General features: G+C 37.7%; 1 protein-coding gene across 3 annotated transcripts in view; it reads right to left on the reverse strand.

Annotated features, from left to right (window-relative positions):
* The window catches only part of LOC6572840, a 53,621-nt gene that overhangs the window by 7,434 nt on the left and 29,533 nt on the right, over positions 1-16,654 (reverse strand). For all 3 annotated transcript variants that reach the window (XM_032727893.2, XM_044007382.1, XM_044007381.1), the window contains exons 3-4: positions 4,984-5,137; positions 2,575-2,783 (exon numbers count right to left, since the gene is read on the reverse strand). In XM_032727893.2, coding sequence (XP_032583784.1) covers positions 2,575-2,783; positions 4,984-5,137 — 363 coding nt within the window. The remainder of the gene's footprint in view (positions 1-2,574; positions 2,784-4,983; positions 5,138-16,654) is intronic.

The raw sequence follows: 16,654 nt of genomic DNA on the forward strand, positions 1-16,654 counted from the left end.
GGAGCGCCCCATGGTGGGCTCTCCACTCGCTACGATTTGAAGTAGCAACAAATCGCTGAGCAGGAAAATTGCGACAAATAAATCATTTTGAGCCGCATTCGCATTCGCGTGCGCGTGCAACAAAAGACATAAGCAGCCCATTTTCATTTGCGCCAAATGACATTTGGGCCCGAATCAATTGATTTGAATTTCAAAGTGTGCCACCCGGCCCGCCACACGGCCGTGCCGCCCAGGCCACCCTAGATTAGACCAGAGCTTTGCCGCAATCGTTCCTATGGCCATTCCCGTTCTCCTTCACTTTTTCGTTCACGATGCTGGCCGCAACCGCAGCGGCTGCGATATCTACGTTGCCAATCAAAGGGAGTGCGAGCTCAAAATGGCGGCCATCATTGCCCGCGGCGCTGACATTAACAAAACCGAACTACAGCAACGCCGCGACCCGGCCAAAAAAATGAGCTGCTGTCGCCTTTGTTGAGCCCTCTTCAAAATGCGAGTAAACGGTATGCTCAAGCAAAGAGGAGCATAGGTAACAAAAGCTGTGAAGATAGGTGAAGAGAGCAATAGAAAAGAAAATAGAGAGGAGAAAAAGAGCGATACATAAAAGGAGTGGTAAAGATTAAGCGAAAGAGAGAGAGAATGAGACAGAGTCACTGAAATAAGTAAGAGAAATAGATAGACAGGGAGATAGAGAGTGAAGCAGAAATAGACAGTCATATCAGTGATATCTATCATATATATATAGAGAGATAGTGAAAGTAGAAAGTAAGAGATTCAGAGATCAGAGTCGATATGTCTATCATAGCGAGAGATATAGAGAGAGGGAGAGAGAGAGGGCTAGTCAGAATAGAAAGAAGGACAGTCAAATCAGAGTTTTCTACCAGTCTATCAATCTCTCAGAGCGAGAGAGAGAGCCAGAATCAGATTAGAGTGAAAGCCAGAAAGAGAAAAAGATATAAAGACAAACAGAGCTAGAGAGAGAGAGAGACAAGCAGAAAGAGTCATCAGTGATATCTATTAGCCTACCAGTATATCAGTGAGAGAGAGAGAGAGAGAGAGAGAGAGAGAGAGAGTCAGAGTAGACAGTAAGACAGATAGATAAATAGAAATAGAGAGAGAGCGAGAGAGAGAGAGAGAGAAAAAAAAGTAAGTCAGATTGAACGAAAAAGAATGTGAGTATCAAACCCTTTATATTGCTTCTATCTAATATTATCGACAGCTGAATTGATTCGATAATATATCGATATGTCGCTCTATATTATAGTCTATTATATTCCATGTATTTCTGTATATCTTGCTTGAGTCTGTGTCTCACACATTTATGGCTAAAGGTGTTGACATATCTGCCTCTAGGGTATCCCTCAAGTCGTTCAACACTCAACCACGATTTGTACATGTTGTCATTGTTGTTGTTGTTGGTGTTGTCTGAGTTATGCTCCGTTGTCTAGTGCCTGGGCTGGGCTGCACGTGACAACGGCCCGTCCGCCTTTTTGGAGGCAGATTATAAATTGATTCGTACAAAGCTCACAATTGAGTTGAATTTGGGCCAGTCAGGTGGGAGAGCAGTCGAGATAGGCGCTTGGCTGCTGCGCCGACTGGGCGATTGTGAGACTGAGCTCTAGATTTATTAACAATCATTACTCATACAAATGGCTGAAGCGTGTCACAATTTTGCAGCATTTATGCGGCGTCCTTTGAACTGCGCGTACGCGCCTACTCCGACTGTCGCACTGCCGATGATAAATGAAAAGGAGTTGAGCCGCGCATCACCCACCCGCTCGCTGCTGGCACCGCTGGCACCGCTGGCGGCGAACCGTGCAAAGACCATTTATAATTTTATTAAGTGTTTTCAAAATTGCACATAATTTGTTGTCTTTGTGTGAGAAACACACACAGAGAGGGGCACACATACATACAGACATAGATAGGCATACATACGTACACGTATATATAAATCAAATAAGTAAACAGCAAAAATCGTACACTTAGAGAAAGTTTATATGAGTTTCTATTGGCTATCAAGTCTGGTAAGAATTGCTGTTGAGCTTATACCATTTGTATTATTATTTTTTAGAATTTTTTTGGTATTTGCCTAAGAAATATTTTTTTTAATAAAATTTTTTTTGTAAATATATTCAATTATATTTAAATATACTTATAGGATGCATATTTCCATCTTTCATTTGATATCATTGATATTTGATCATTTGCTTATCTGATAAAAAGATAGCAAATTATATTATATACATACCAGATCATGTTCATATCAAGAAGTTAAGAAGAGCTTCACTTATATCGATTGTATATTACTACAATTTTTACCTAACATTTACATTTTCAAGCTAAACTGATAAAGCTCAAATATTTTCATATTTATATTCATAATCAAATTATGATTGGCTCGAATTCTTTTAGTCCAGACTTTCTTTTATTTAAATTTCTAACTCATTTTAAATTGTTCTATGTTTTTTCGCAGTGTAATGTCGTGCCTGTGCTTATGTCTGTGTCTGTGTGCACAGGACACGCAGCTGGGTCAGTGGGCTGTGTATAAGTTGTCTAGCTTTTTTTTATACATACCGCCAACGGTCATATTGGCCGCTTTATCGATCAGCTCGAACTCGGGCGCATCGCCGGACACCTCGCAGCGGTACTGTCCGGACGAATGGATATTCAGCTTCTCCAGTTCCACGTTGCAGATGAATTGATTGCAATGCGACGAGCCGTCGGCTATGGTGACACCTTTGACGGGAAACCAATTTGTTGTTGGCGGCGTTAGCGGCGAGTATCTGCAAAAGCATAGAAATTGACTGAGCGTAACAGAGAGAATCATTGCGAGAGAACGAGAGAGACTGAGAGAGAGAGAGACAGAAAGAGAGAGAGAGAGCGCGAGCGAACGCCTTGGAGTTCGAGTGCTGCGCAAAAATCGTATCCATGAAATATTTATGAGCCGCATGCAAAAAGGCTCGGCTTCAACTGCATTTTGCGCCAACGTTGCGCAACTGCGGCTCAAATAAAAATCCATCGATTTGCAGCACCGTTTCATATAAATGTATGTGTGCGTAAATACATAAATACATATATACGTATATATGTTTTGTTATGTATGAATATCGCGGGCATTATGCCGCTTTCAATGGCTGCTGCAACTGCGGCTGTGCTTGAGGCTTAGTACCTTTCAAGAGCTTCAATTTGAAACAAACTCAAACAAAACAGAAAACAAAAAAAGGTTATGCAATCAAATTCAAATGCGTTTGCCAGTGCTGCACAAATTGTGCATAGCTTGAAAATAAATGTGATTCTCATTGAACTCTTTGGCTCCACTGAATAATTGCCAAATAGTTTGTCTCGCGGACTTTTTGCAGAATGGAATTTATTAATTTGGTTATTTATGATTACATTTTAAGTACAAATATCTTTATAATTTCATTTATTTTTGTTTTATATATTTTTAAATTATATATTTATAAATTATATATATTTTCTTTTCAATTATTGCAGATTTTGTTTTGTAAGAATATAAATATTCTTATCTAAAAATTGAAGGAATGAAATAACAAATGATTTATTTAGTTAATTATTCATATATGAACAAGTTTAATTTGAATAACAACTCGTTGTTATGGCATACAAAGCTGTTTTCATGTAAATTAGTATACCCTGCTCCCATGGAAAATTGGAAATCAGTGTTTAAAGCTTTTCTGAAAATATATGTAACAGGCAGAAGGGGGCGTGGTAGACCCCATAAAGTATATATGTTCTCGATCAGGGTTTAGGGGATCGATGGGACTCGACTTGAACTTTTTTTTACTTGTTTGCCATATTCTCTAGCTTCATTAAATTCATTAAATAATTTTCATACAAGTTTGAAGTCTAATTTATGATGTCATAGAGAAAAGAAAAATTTGAAATGATGTGCAATTATTGAAAAATGTTACACCTTACGTAAAAGAACAAGCTAGAAACATTTCGGTTTTCACTACCACAAAATATTTAAGCATATTAGATGTATGCATTTAAAATAAATTTCCAATGAATTATTCTAAGCGTGTAGTTTGCATTGTTATTTGCATTGTTTGAATATATATTTAGAAATTCGCATTGTTTGAAAATAATTTCATTTGATAATGTATTTCAATACAATTTTTTTCAATTTATAATTTGAAGCGATGGAAAATTTGGTCTATTCAATATTATTTCGGGCCATACATATTGACCCCATTTTTAATATTATTCACATGTGAATTGTTACACTAATTAATAAATGATTTCATTTATTTGCCAGACTAAAAACAATCTCTCGCTCTCTCTCTCCCTCTCTCTTTTGGCATTTTTTTAGCTAATGGAAATGCTTAACATGTGTTTCAACAACTTATTTTCACGTCTCTTAAATGAATAACCAAAAAATGTTTGCCTAAAAAAAAGAAAATGCCGATTTCAAAGAGCGGAAACATTTTGTGCTTGATTAAGCCGAAGCATTGACCACCAATTAAGCCAGTTAAATAAAAACTGCGCTTTACACATATTTAAACGGTTGGCGTAAGCGTCGAATCGAGAGAGGTGGTCTGTGGGGGGAGGAGGGTTACCTGCGCGCCACTGCTGGCGCCCATAAAATCCATTTCAATTAAGCATTTAAATTAGTCGCGACACTTTCAACCGATCGAGTGTGCAGTGACACTCAGCTGCTCCGGCTGTCCGCCGTCCGCCTCCTGCTCCACCACCTACTCCTCCTGCTGCTGCTGTTGCCACGCAATACTATGTTGCACAGAGTGTTGCAATTTCATGACGTTTTCAATTTGCACCATAAAATCTGCATGAATGCGCCGGCACACACGCCCAGCCTTTTTATTATTTCCAGCCAGAGTCGAAAATATTTTTATGACTGTTTTTTATTTGTTTTACAGCCGTAGCCGCAGCAGCAGCAGCAGCAGTAGCAGCAGTAGGAGCAGCAGTTACCAAAAAAAGGGCCAATGGGCGCGCTCTGCTTACCTGAAAAACTCATGGCCATCCTTATACCATTTGACCGAGTTGAGGGTCCGATTGCCCATCTCATAGCTGCAAAACAGTTTGGCCTTTTGTGAGACATCGATAATGGGCGGGACGGAGAGGCTCGACAGGTGCAGCGCCTCGCTGGGCCCAACAACTGCAAAAAAGACCAGAAAAGTAAATGTTAAAACTGCAAACGGTAAATGGTAAATGCGACTGTTTATCAATAAAGCTGTTGATAACAGCCGTTATCCGAAAAAGTCTGAAATCCACATAGCAAAATAAATACAAAATTTAAGCCCTCAGATGTAAGGCGACATAAATTGTAGTTAAATATTCAGACAAATGTGATGCCACATAAATTGTTGTTAAATATTCACACTTGTTTCATTGCAGATTTTTAGTTGTTATATTCTCATTTATTTGTACACAACTATTTTAATTAGTTTTCATGATGTAATGCTTGAAGATTATGTGGGATTTGAGCTCTAAATTTGTATATGCAACTGTGTAAATTTCATTCCTTTATGTCTCATGTTTAGATGATAAATAAGAACAGAGTTGGAGCAAGTAACTTGTTAAGGCTCTACTGCATAGATTTTTAATAATAATGCATTCATATAATTCGATTATAATTCTAATCGTTAAATCAGCTAGGTATAACTAAGAAAAATGTATACAGTGCCCCAATTACTATGCTCATCCATAAAGCTATTTGAAAGGAAATGAAGAAGTTCTTAGACATATTTTTTTGCTAAGGCCCAACCAACCTGAACTGAAAATTCTTATGTTGGAGTTATAATGATTTTTATTGGATTTATCTTTGCTTTGAAGCTCAACGTTAGAAAGGCTCGAAATACCATGCTAATGGTTGAATAGTTATTAACCAATTGTATATGCATGATTATATTTGATTACAAAAATCAACTCTTAAGCTAGAAGTTGAACTATGGATACTAAGACAAGTATTGTACAGAATCAGCATACATCTTACGCCTCATGCGCAACAAATATATTGATCTCCATATAAAATAAAATATTGCTTAAATATTGACATATTTTTACGCTTTGTCTTATAGCCCTTATCTATCAATGAAAATGTCCACGAAATGTCATTTGTCAAAATCCCTGGAGTATCTCAGTCGAACGGCAACTTTTTTTATTGAGCACAAACAGTTACTTATAATACTTATATTCCTGCTTGAGTAGCAAATAATGTTGCTGAAATTCTTTGCGTATGAACAGTTTGAAAACAAACTTGATTAACATTAAGCAGTGAATTTTTAAGTATATATTTATTTAATTTGCAATATTAATATACACCTCACTTATTTTATTTATTTATTTAACGCTCATAAGAATATCTTAGTCAAGCACTTGCAAATGTTTCGTCAGTCTTGCTATCTGAAGTGATGATCAATTAGACATTCATTCATTTATCAGTTCAGCCATTTTCCATGGCGCTCAAATGTATGCTACACTTTTTACCACATTTGAGTTGAGAGAGCAGCTTGCCCCAGGCTCCCCATATATACATATATTCATTTGTCGCATGTTCCTTGTATCCCTTAACCATTTAAATAGTGTATTTAACTGACCAAAGGGCGCACAGGTGGCAGGCAGGTGGCTTTTAATTAAGTTTCTTTTGCACTTTTTGCCAGATAATAAAAATTACTAAAATTTGACCAGAGGCAGCCAAATGTATTTGTGGCATTGTAATTATTATTGTAGTCGTTGTTCTGCTTGTTGTTGCTGTCTCTCTATCTCTCTCTTTCTTTCTCTCTCTCTCTCTCTCTCTCTCTCTTTGTGAGTGTGTGAGTTTTTTTTTTATCTGAACTATGAACTTTTGCCTGCCGACAAAATAATTAGCGTGCTGCCATCTCGCTCGCACACGAATCTCGTTTGCCTGTTTACCTCTCGCTCTGCCCATTGTGCACGAGCGGAAGCAACAGTTTTTCATTTGTTTATGTGTCCGAGTTTCCGTGGCAGAGCCGGATTTAATGGTCCTGTATAGTCATGTCCACTAATTACAACAACAAACAACAAGCAACAGACAACAAACAAAAATTAACTTATGTGCCCCATAAATTAGCAACATAATATAACTTATTCCGTTTGGCTCGGCTTAATGACATTTGCTCAGGCAGAACTTTGTGATAATTCGCTCATAAACTTTGTCCCATTATATTAGGGATAATTGATTTATTTGAGAGACAAAAGTATTATGTGCGTATATATTTTTATGAATATATATAAATATAGATACCATTTTTAATTCTGCACTTAAGCTTTGATTACAACAAATTGTGTGTTAGGCTCGGCTTTGTGTATTGTAATAGATCAAAGTTATAGGCGAAGTTTTTATAGGTATGTGAAAAAAGACTTTAGTGACATCATGAATTTATATAGCCGAGTCTACGTTTTTATGTACAGACTCAGAAATAAATTCAACAATTAAATCTAGTGTATCTATGGCTTGGTTTCTAATGCTTAGCGTTGTGATTTTACAGTTTATTATTCTGTATCTTTAGAGCTCACAGAAGTATGTTTACAAACTCTGTATATATCCCAATGTTAAGCTAAAGTGTGAGGTAATTCTTGAATGCCTGATTTTTTAATTGAATAATATATGAATAGACTACTGCCAACTTCAGTTCTTAAATTAATTTTCTGTGAATTTCTTTTAAATAAGTTGATGCGTGTAACCCGTAAATAAACGAGATTTAACTATACATGCTTTAATATTGGAGTAAACCCTTTTATTTCAATTATTATGTTTGTTATAATTCCGAGAATTTTTTGTTGAGCCCGTCAAAAGGCTTGGGTTCTGGGTATTAAAGGTCTAATGCATATGAAATGAATGCTTTATGAAAACAAAAGTGAAGAACACATTCGTATTGTGAAAAGAGGGAGTATATTCGTATTATTCGTATAATCGTTTAATCGTATAGCCTATAGCCAGTCACATCTGCATCCGCATCCGCATCCGCATCTGTATCTGTATCTGCATCTGCATCTGTATCTGTATCTGTATCTGTATCTGTATCTGTATCTGTATCTGTATCTGTATCTGTATCTGTATCTGTATCTGTATCTGTATCTGTATCTGTATCTGTATCTGTATCTGTATCTGTATCTGTATCTGTATCTGTATCTGTATCTGTATCTGTATCTGTATCTGTATCTGTATCTGTATCTGTATCTGTATCTGTATCTGTATCTGTATCTGTATCTGTATCTGTATCTGTATCTGTATCTGTATCTGTATCTGTATCTGTATCTGTATCTGTATCTGTATCTGTATCTGTATCTGTATCTGTATCTGTATCTGTATCTGTATCTGTATCTGTATCTGTATCTGTATCTGTATCTGTATCTGTATCTGTATCTGTATCTGTATCTGTATCTGTATCTGTATCTGTATCTGTATCTGTATCTGTATCTGTATCTGTATCTGTATCTGTATCTGTATCTGTATCTGTATCTGTATCTGTATCTGTATCTGTATCTGTATCTGTATCTGTATTTGTATCTGTATCTGTATCTGTATCTGTATCTGTATCTGTATCTGTATCTGTATCTGTATCTGTATCTGTATCTGTATCTGTATCTGTATCTGTATCTGTATCTGTATCTGTATCTGTATGCCTCCAGCACTACTGACGTGTTATATTATTGATAAGACAAATATATATATTTTTTTATAATCCTATGAGCCACACTTTAAATTTAAAGTTACTTTTGTATTCTTTTTTTTTTTTTTTTTTTTTATTTTTTATTTTTTTAATATAAAACAAATTTGTATTCTAGTTATTTTAAGTGGGAACTGAAAATAGTTCAAATAAATACAAAAATTTATCAGATATGTAAATTAATGTGGGAGAATGTGAATTAATATTTTATTTATAAAATACGTCTGTGCAAATATTTAATATTTTTTATGCAGTTTTTTATGCATATCTTTTGTGTATGTGCATAACATATTTTATTGACGATATGTTTTGTTTGCTTGTTAAATTAAGTACGGCTGACATGTGCGATTAACTACTTAGCTTGTTGTTGTTGCTGATGCAACATTCACATGGCTTTAATATTTATGGGCCGAAAGCCGGGCTGGCTTAAAGCAATTTGCCAGCTCGAAAGTTAGCCGACAAATTGCTTCAGAGCAGGCCAAAACCAAGCCGCATTACTCATAATGACGAGCAAAAAATTCGATTAGCTTAGAAAGCAATTAACATGCTAAGCACACACACACACACCCACCCATACATACGCACACACACAGAGAACTTAACATACAGCGAAATTAAAAAGGATTTCTGGCGCAAATGACGAAGGCATTTTGTGAGCCTGGCCACAACTATGTATACTACATGGGTTTCCGCCTAAATCTGGCTCAAGTCGTTGCCGGGCAGTTCTCGGACTTTTTCTTGGAATACCCTAGCGTAAATGGTGCAAGGGTAGTTTGATTGTTATGTCTAGCATATGTAAGCTTTTGAAAATTGAGTCTTAGATAGGCAGGTTTTTATTTCAAGACTTTACTTTTTAAGCATAGTTCGAAAGCTCTAAATTTTTAGTAAGGCAAAGTGTATATAATACTCATTATTATGATTTATCGAAATTCCAATGACCATGAAAATTACTGGAAATGTCGATATATTTCATATTTAATAATAATTATAATTAAATATTAATTAATAATTAAATATATTAATATTTCTGAAGTAGTTATATCTCAATCTCATATAAACTTAGGATATATGTTAGTCGTGCATTCTCATTAAAAGCCCTCCCACTCGTTGTTTTCTTCTTCTTTTAATGGGCGGCTCACTGACGGATTGTTGGGTCAGTTAATATCACTCAGACATGAGACTTAGCTGTCTTGGCGACGGCCACACATACACACACACATACACACATACGCATTGACAGTTGGCTGACCATGTGTGAGGGCGATGAGTTGGCCGAAAAGACCAGTTGGGCCATAAGATAATGAATGCGTTGACGTTCAAGCATTTAATGTGCCGAAACAATGATGAATTAGTGACGAGACAGAAATATCTCAAGCGCAAAATAATGAGGCGTTTGCTTGGCCTCCTCCTGGCCCACTCGCTCGCATTCGCTGTTACAATCATGGCCAAAAATTCACTATGCGGGCAATTTGCTTTGAATTTAGTTGATTGCCGGACGGAATTTGGCGCCATTCGAGCTCTGTGTTTGGTCTGCATGTGTGTGTGTGTGCTTGTGTGTGAGCAGCAGCATGCTTGGAATTTTCGATTAAAGAAAGCACAGTCCGTACGAAAACATTTTGTATTTAAATTGAAACAGCAAGTGCTTGCAGCATCTCCAACTTCCTTAAATACTCAACAGCTATACTCTATCTTCCGGTCGGGTCTAGGTAACTGCAGTTAATGCTATCTACGAGGTAAATTTGTCTTTGTCATCGCCTTTGACATTGACATGTGGTTCATTGCTTTGCCCGCCCGCAGGACTCAACCCCACAGTAGTGGTCGCTGTGTTCATTGGCTTTAATGCTTCGTTGTCCCTGGCTTATACTAGTTCAAGCTCTCAGCTTCCGTCTATTGATGGGTATTTAAGCACCTGTTGCTACCCTATTAACAGTTTGGGGCCATCACTTTTCTAATTGTATCGCAAAAGGTTCTCATAGAGGAGACAGTGTATTAAGGATTCGTTTTATTTAATACGTTTATGATTTATGTTCATAGCATATGCTCTCATGCCTGTCAATGCTTTCACTAGTTAGAAAACTTAAGTTGCGCAAGTTGTTGTATGAAAAATGACGCACATTTCATCATGCGAACATGCGAACTTGTATACATAAGTGTGTGTGTGTGTGTATGTATATGTATATGTATATCTATCTGTGCTGGGCATCGACTTTACTTTTGCTTTGCCCCACATATTTTTGGGGCAAATTCATCATTGTTTCGTTTTATTTTCTGGCTGTTGTTTACCCTGGAAAGTTAAAGCTCAACCTAAGGATACACGAAACTTGTTTTTGGGATATGTGTGCGTGCGAGATTCGCGTTCACATCACAAGTTTTTGAGAGTTTTATGCCGCGGGGACTGAGTGGGCGGGGGCGAGGACGAGGGCCGGGACGAGCATGGGGCCGGGGGCGTAAGTCATCTCAGGTAGTATGTGCTGATGGATTGCTTGGGTCGACAGCAGAACTGGCGCGTCTTTCAGTGAATGCCGCGTTTCCTGTTGCAAAGCCTTCGCGCCAGTTGCAACTTAATAGGCAGGAAACCCGAACCGAACCCAACTGAGCCCAACTGAACCCAACTGAACTGAACTGAACTGAACTGAGTTGAGCTCAACTAAAAGAGCTTAAAGTATTTTGCGGGCTAACTGAGATGAACTGCAACGCTGCAGAATTATGTATAAATTGTAGATAAATATGTAATCAGATGAGCGACTAGCTGCAGATGCTCAACAAAATATAATACCTTAACAGATTTGCTAGGAAAAGTTGTAACGAGTCGACAGTTGATTGCATAAGGACTCTCTGCATCTGCATCCGCATCCGCAGCCGTATCCGCAGTTGCATCCGCATCCGCATCTGGCAATGGCTATATAATACAGCCAAGCAGACACCGACAGATAGACGAAGGAACGGATGGACCAACGGACCATCTGAGTCGGCAAGTGGGTAATAGTTTCAGGTAAAAGCCTGTAAACGAGCAAACTGGCACAAACGAGCAGCTAGCTAGCGAGTGGAGGATGCGGATGCGGAGGTGAGTGGAGCGGTGTTTGGCAGCGAGGGCAACGGTGCGGATGCTCGATATCCAAGGCATCTGTGGCAAATGTAGCTCGAGTCGTAGATATAAAGTCATTGAGTTGGAAACTGTTTGCCAGTGCCAAGCCAGCAAAAGATTCAAGTAGCAGCAGCAGAAGCAGCAGCCGTCGCAGTAGTCGCAGTAATAGCCGCAGCAGCAGCGGCAGCGGCAGCGGCAGCGGCAGCAGGAGCAGTAATAGCAATAGCAGCAGCAGCAACATCAACGCCAGTTTTCTCTGCATTGCCCATTCGCCGCTTGTTTTATTTATTATATGGCGTATACGCAATATTTGTACATGACGAAGCTAGAGCTATGCATTGTTTGCTTTAAATATTTTGTTCTATTTGTTGGACTTTCTGACAATATTGTTGTTGTAGTATAAGAGAGAGGGTATTATTTTATTTGATCGTAAAATGTCTAGTCGAAGGTCGGAATAGTTTACAACGATTTGTGGAATCAAAAACAGCATCAGAATAGAATTATTTAATTATATAACGGCCGTAGAAACATTACCTATTACCTTAGTTTCAATAGGTTTCATCTCTTGCAAATATTTTATCATGCCATGCAGCTGCAGCGATTTTGCGCTTCTGTTTGCCTTTCATATAATCTAACCAAAGTTTTCAATTACATGCATCAGTGTACTTCTTCATTAACTTATGAATGGCTTTGCTCAAATTTAATTATTGGCAATTGCGGTGGAGAGAAAGAGACGGAGGCTGTCTACATGCAGCTAATTTACACAATGCACAGAGAGGGAGTAAGAGCTCATGCCATTGGTCACAGTGGTTATGATCCCGTTATCTTGGTATGCAAGACATTGACACACAAAATGAGAGAGAGAGAGAGAGAGAGGGCGGTAGAGGGAGAGGGACAGAGTGAAAGCATTAAGAGAATGCTATTAAGCGCATAGTAAACAGTGTTGCGTGCTGCATTAAAGCACTTGGATGCATTCGAATTATTACACTGATGATGAGCGGAACTTCATTAGCTTATAAACAGATTTCCTAAAAACTGACGCATAGCAATTACATCAGAAATAAAGAGACGGAAACTGCCCCCAGGCTGCTTAATATAGAGAATGTGAGTGGGGTGATAAGAGCTCATGTCATTGGTCACAGTGAATATGATCCCGATATCGTGACGTGAGAAACATTAACATACAATAAGCGGGAGGAAGAGAGAGAAAACATTAAGAAAATTCTATTAAGCCTTTAGTTAAGAGTTAGACATGCCCTTTTAAAGCACTTGGATGTTTACTGTAATTTTTTTTAGTTAACTTCTGGTATTGTATTTAAACCCCGACAGGCGCATTTGTTAGTGTTTTCTTCATTTTAGTTTATCTTTGTTTAGCTTTGTTTTTGACAATTTTGTTTTGTATTGTTGCAACTTTTTTAATCATTTTCATATAAATTTTCGCAGTTGCAAAAGTCGTGGCAAATATTTTTTAACATTTACTTTTTTTTATTTTTATTTTTTGCATAGGCAACGCCCTGTAACCTTTGCTGGTGTTGCCTGAGCTCTCGCTGCTTCTTTTTCTTTTAATTAAAACGAACTTTCAATACAATATGCCCGGTCGGCTGGTGGCTGGTGGCTGGTGTCCGGATGACGAGGGGGCTGCAACTGGGGCGCGGCAGTTGCTTTTTGTTTGCTGTTAATTTTTGCCAGCTTCAGTATATTTTTTCTGCTTTTTTCCATACTGGTTTTTGGCGTTGGCATTGGCGTGTCCTTTGTTAGATTTCCCATGTCTCGTCGGGACACGTTTTCGTTTTCATTGTTGTTGTTATTGCTGCTCTTGTTATTCTGTTCTTGTTGCAGTTCGCAGTGGCGGAGTCTCTGCAGACGCTTGTGTTTATTTATTGTGGAAAAAGTTGCGAACTAAAATTAGTAAAGTGGGTTTACAGTGGGGAGCACACTGTAGCCTATAAAGAACACAAAAAAAAAAGCAGCTCCAAAGTGTGCCAATTGCAGAAGTTATTAACTCCAGGGAGCTCTGCATTTTAAAAGGGCCAAAAACAAAAGGCTTTAAGGCAGCACAATAAATGAGGTTTGCATTTACAGAAACGGCAAGAAGTAAAAGCGATGCAGAAAGGAGAGAGTCGGAGAAACAGAATACGACAGAATAAGAGAGGCAGAGACAGAGGGAGAACTGCTCAGTAAGTGAAGTAAAATTGCATATAGAGCAATCAAACTTAATTGATTCTCGGCATGGAGAAAATAAGTCTTAAGCGATTATTAAAGAAAATCGATGAGAACGAAAAAGAACAAGAAGTAACAAGAGAAATGGGATGAATGTGGAAAGTAGAAAGCATTGAGGGTGCAGTGTGTGCAGAGTGTTGCCTTAAACAGAAAAATATAAAAAGGAAATGATTTTATAATATGGACAATAACACATCGCATCGATATTATGGCTTATTCTTTTATCAAAAATTGAATTAGTAAAATAGCTTTAAATATTTACTTTTAATCTTCTACTTAAATGATTTATTTAGTTTTTTTAATATAATTAGCTTAGCTGCATATTTTCTACACAGTTTAATTTCTTGTTAAGCTGAACTATAAACAATAACAATTTACTTTAGTGCTTTAACTGAAAATCTATTGAAACTCATTCGTTTTAAATGGCTGACTAAACGCTTCGCAAACCAAAGCTAAACAGTTAACCAAAAGATCATTAACGGCAGAGCCAGATAAAAAAAGAGCGCTTGGCTAGTTATCAGAACAGTTTACCTAAGTGTTTACCTAGCAGGGATAGAGAAAAAATGCCAAATGAGAGTAAACGAGAAAAAGAGAATGGAGAGAGAGAGAGAGAGAGATGGGCGGAGATAGTGTAAGTGCAACACTGAACGAAAAGTGCAACAAGCACTCGAGAAACTTTTCTCATTTAACGTTGGCGCAAACTGAAAAGCTACTCAAAATCTATTTGATTTTGGTTCGTGGGTGGGTGACAAAAAAAAAAAAAAAAAAAGGAGAGAAAAGAAGAAGAAGGACTGGGAAGCAAAACTAAAGAAAACATAAGAAAAACACTGGACACTTACGGACGAGCAATAATAACAAAATATTAAGTTTAAACGAATTTCGAAAGAAAAGTTTTTCGCCTCGTCTGCAATTGACGGCCATTAAAGTTGTCGATTTTCACCACGGAGCTGTCCGGTTGGCCCTGTTGGACCAACGCAAATATCAATTTAAATTTTCAATTGCCGGCAACATCAATTGCAGCCGGAAATGGCGGTGTTTAGGCCAAAAGTTTTGCTGCAATTTGCAGTAGCCAAGCAAAATCAATAAACCCAACTTCAGCAAACTGTTGCCTCTGTTGCCACATATTTACTTATATCGATACTCTGCCCAAGAGGCTTGCGAATCTATCTATTGAATGTGTTAAGCATTGTAGCTGATGAAAAGTAGGTAGTTAGTTGATGGGAGTTACTGGTATTAACTGAATGTTATAATATATCATCAATATTTCATTGCAAAGATTGCATAAAATTGAAGTTACTGCCTAAAAATCGTTTATTAAGAGATCTTAGCTAAGACTGGGACTTAGGAATCATTTTTCAATCTTTTAATGTTACTTTAGCGTATCATCAGGATAACTCGCCCTTCACGTTTTATGTAAATGCCGTTTATTTTCTATATCACTTAAGCTACATTATCAAAATGACTTTTATATTAGACTTTATTTTATACTTATTAAGTTGAAATCAAATTTAATTATTTCCACTATTTTCTATTGCAATAGCTGTTGGATCTATTTCAACTTGTCAGCTTGCCGACCTTTCTCAAGTAAAGTTGCATATAATATAAAATAGATTTCTGAATAAGTCTTCGTCTTCGTAGACCCCTTGAGGCCTTGTCATATAAGAACCATATCAAACCTATCTAAGTAACATAGCTTTTAGGGCGTAGATTATTCGTTTTTCCGCATTGCTTCCTGATAGAAATTTAATAGGTTTAGGGTTTGGCTGTCTTGGCCACATCCTTATGCTCTTAAAGCAGCTTCTTGCTTTTTTCCTATCTTCTCTTTGCTATTTCCATATACTTTTTTTCTGTTTACCACATCAACGCAAATGTCACGCATAATGTTTGAGCAGAAAAGGAAAGCAAAATAAAATAAAATTGAATACACATACACATATATATATATATATATATATATATATATATATATATATATGAGTCCATATGTATTTTCATTCGATGCCATGTTGCAGCGTTGTTTTTCCACATCGTCTACTTATTTTGCAAAAGTCAAATATTAGCTGAAAAGTTGAGAAAGTTTTCTCAAGCAATTTTTCGCTTACATTTTACCGACTGCCTGGAAGCCTGGTTCTGCTGCTATTCCAGAACCTCCTTCTCCTGCTGCTGCTCCTGCTACTGATGCTGCTCCTGGTCTATCTGTCAGCAGACGGAATGCTGTTGGCATTTCCCTCATGCTAGCCGCACTTCAGTCCGCTTCGATCCTTATCTACTTAGTTCTAGAGCTGCTGCCACAGTTGCTTTTCTTTTCTTTAGCATCACTTCGCCCTTTCTATTCCTTTTTTTTTCTTCTTTTTGTTGGTTTTGCTTTCTTCTCTTGCGTCTCCTGCCACGCGTTTCATTTTCCCCCAAAGTGCATTAAAAAATATTGTTGCTGCATGGTCGGATACGAACAGCGCGTATCATTTTTGATAAAATTCATGGTAATTGTTTCAACTGTGAATTTATCGAAGTTTTTCATGTTACGCACAAAACTTTGCCCTGCTCTCGGCAGCCAGCCAGCCAGCCAGTCAGCCCGCACGGCTCGCAAGGCCCGCACAGCGAGTCAGCCAGCCAGCCAGCCAGGCATTGCTTTTTATGATACCAAAAATGCTGGGAGATCGGGAACAGGGTGCTCCAA

Source organism: Drosophila mojavensis, unplaced genomic scaffold, assembly GCF_018153725.1.
Source record: "Drosophila mojavensis isolate 15081-1352.22 unplaced genomic scaffold, ASM1815372v1 contig_16, whole genome shotgun sequence".
NCBI classification, from domain to species: domain Eukaryota; kingdom Metazoa; phylum Arthropoda; class Insecta; order Diptera; family Drosophilidae; genus Drosophila; species Drosophila mojavensis.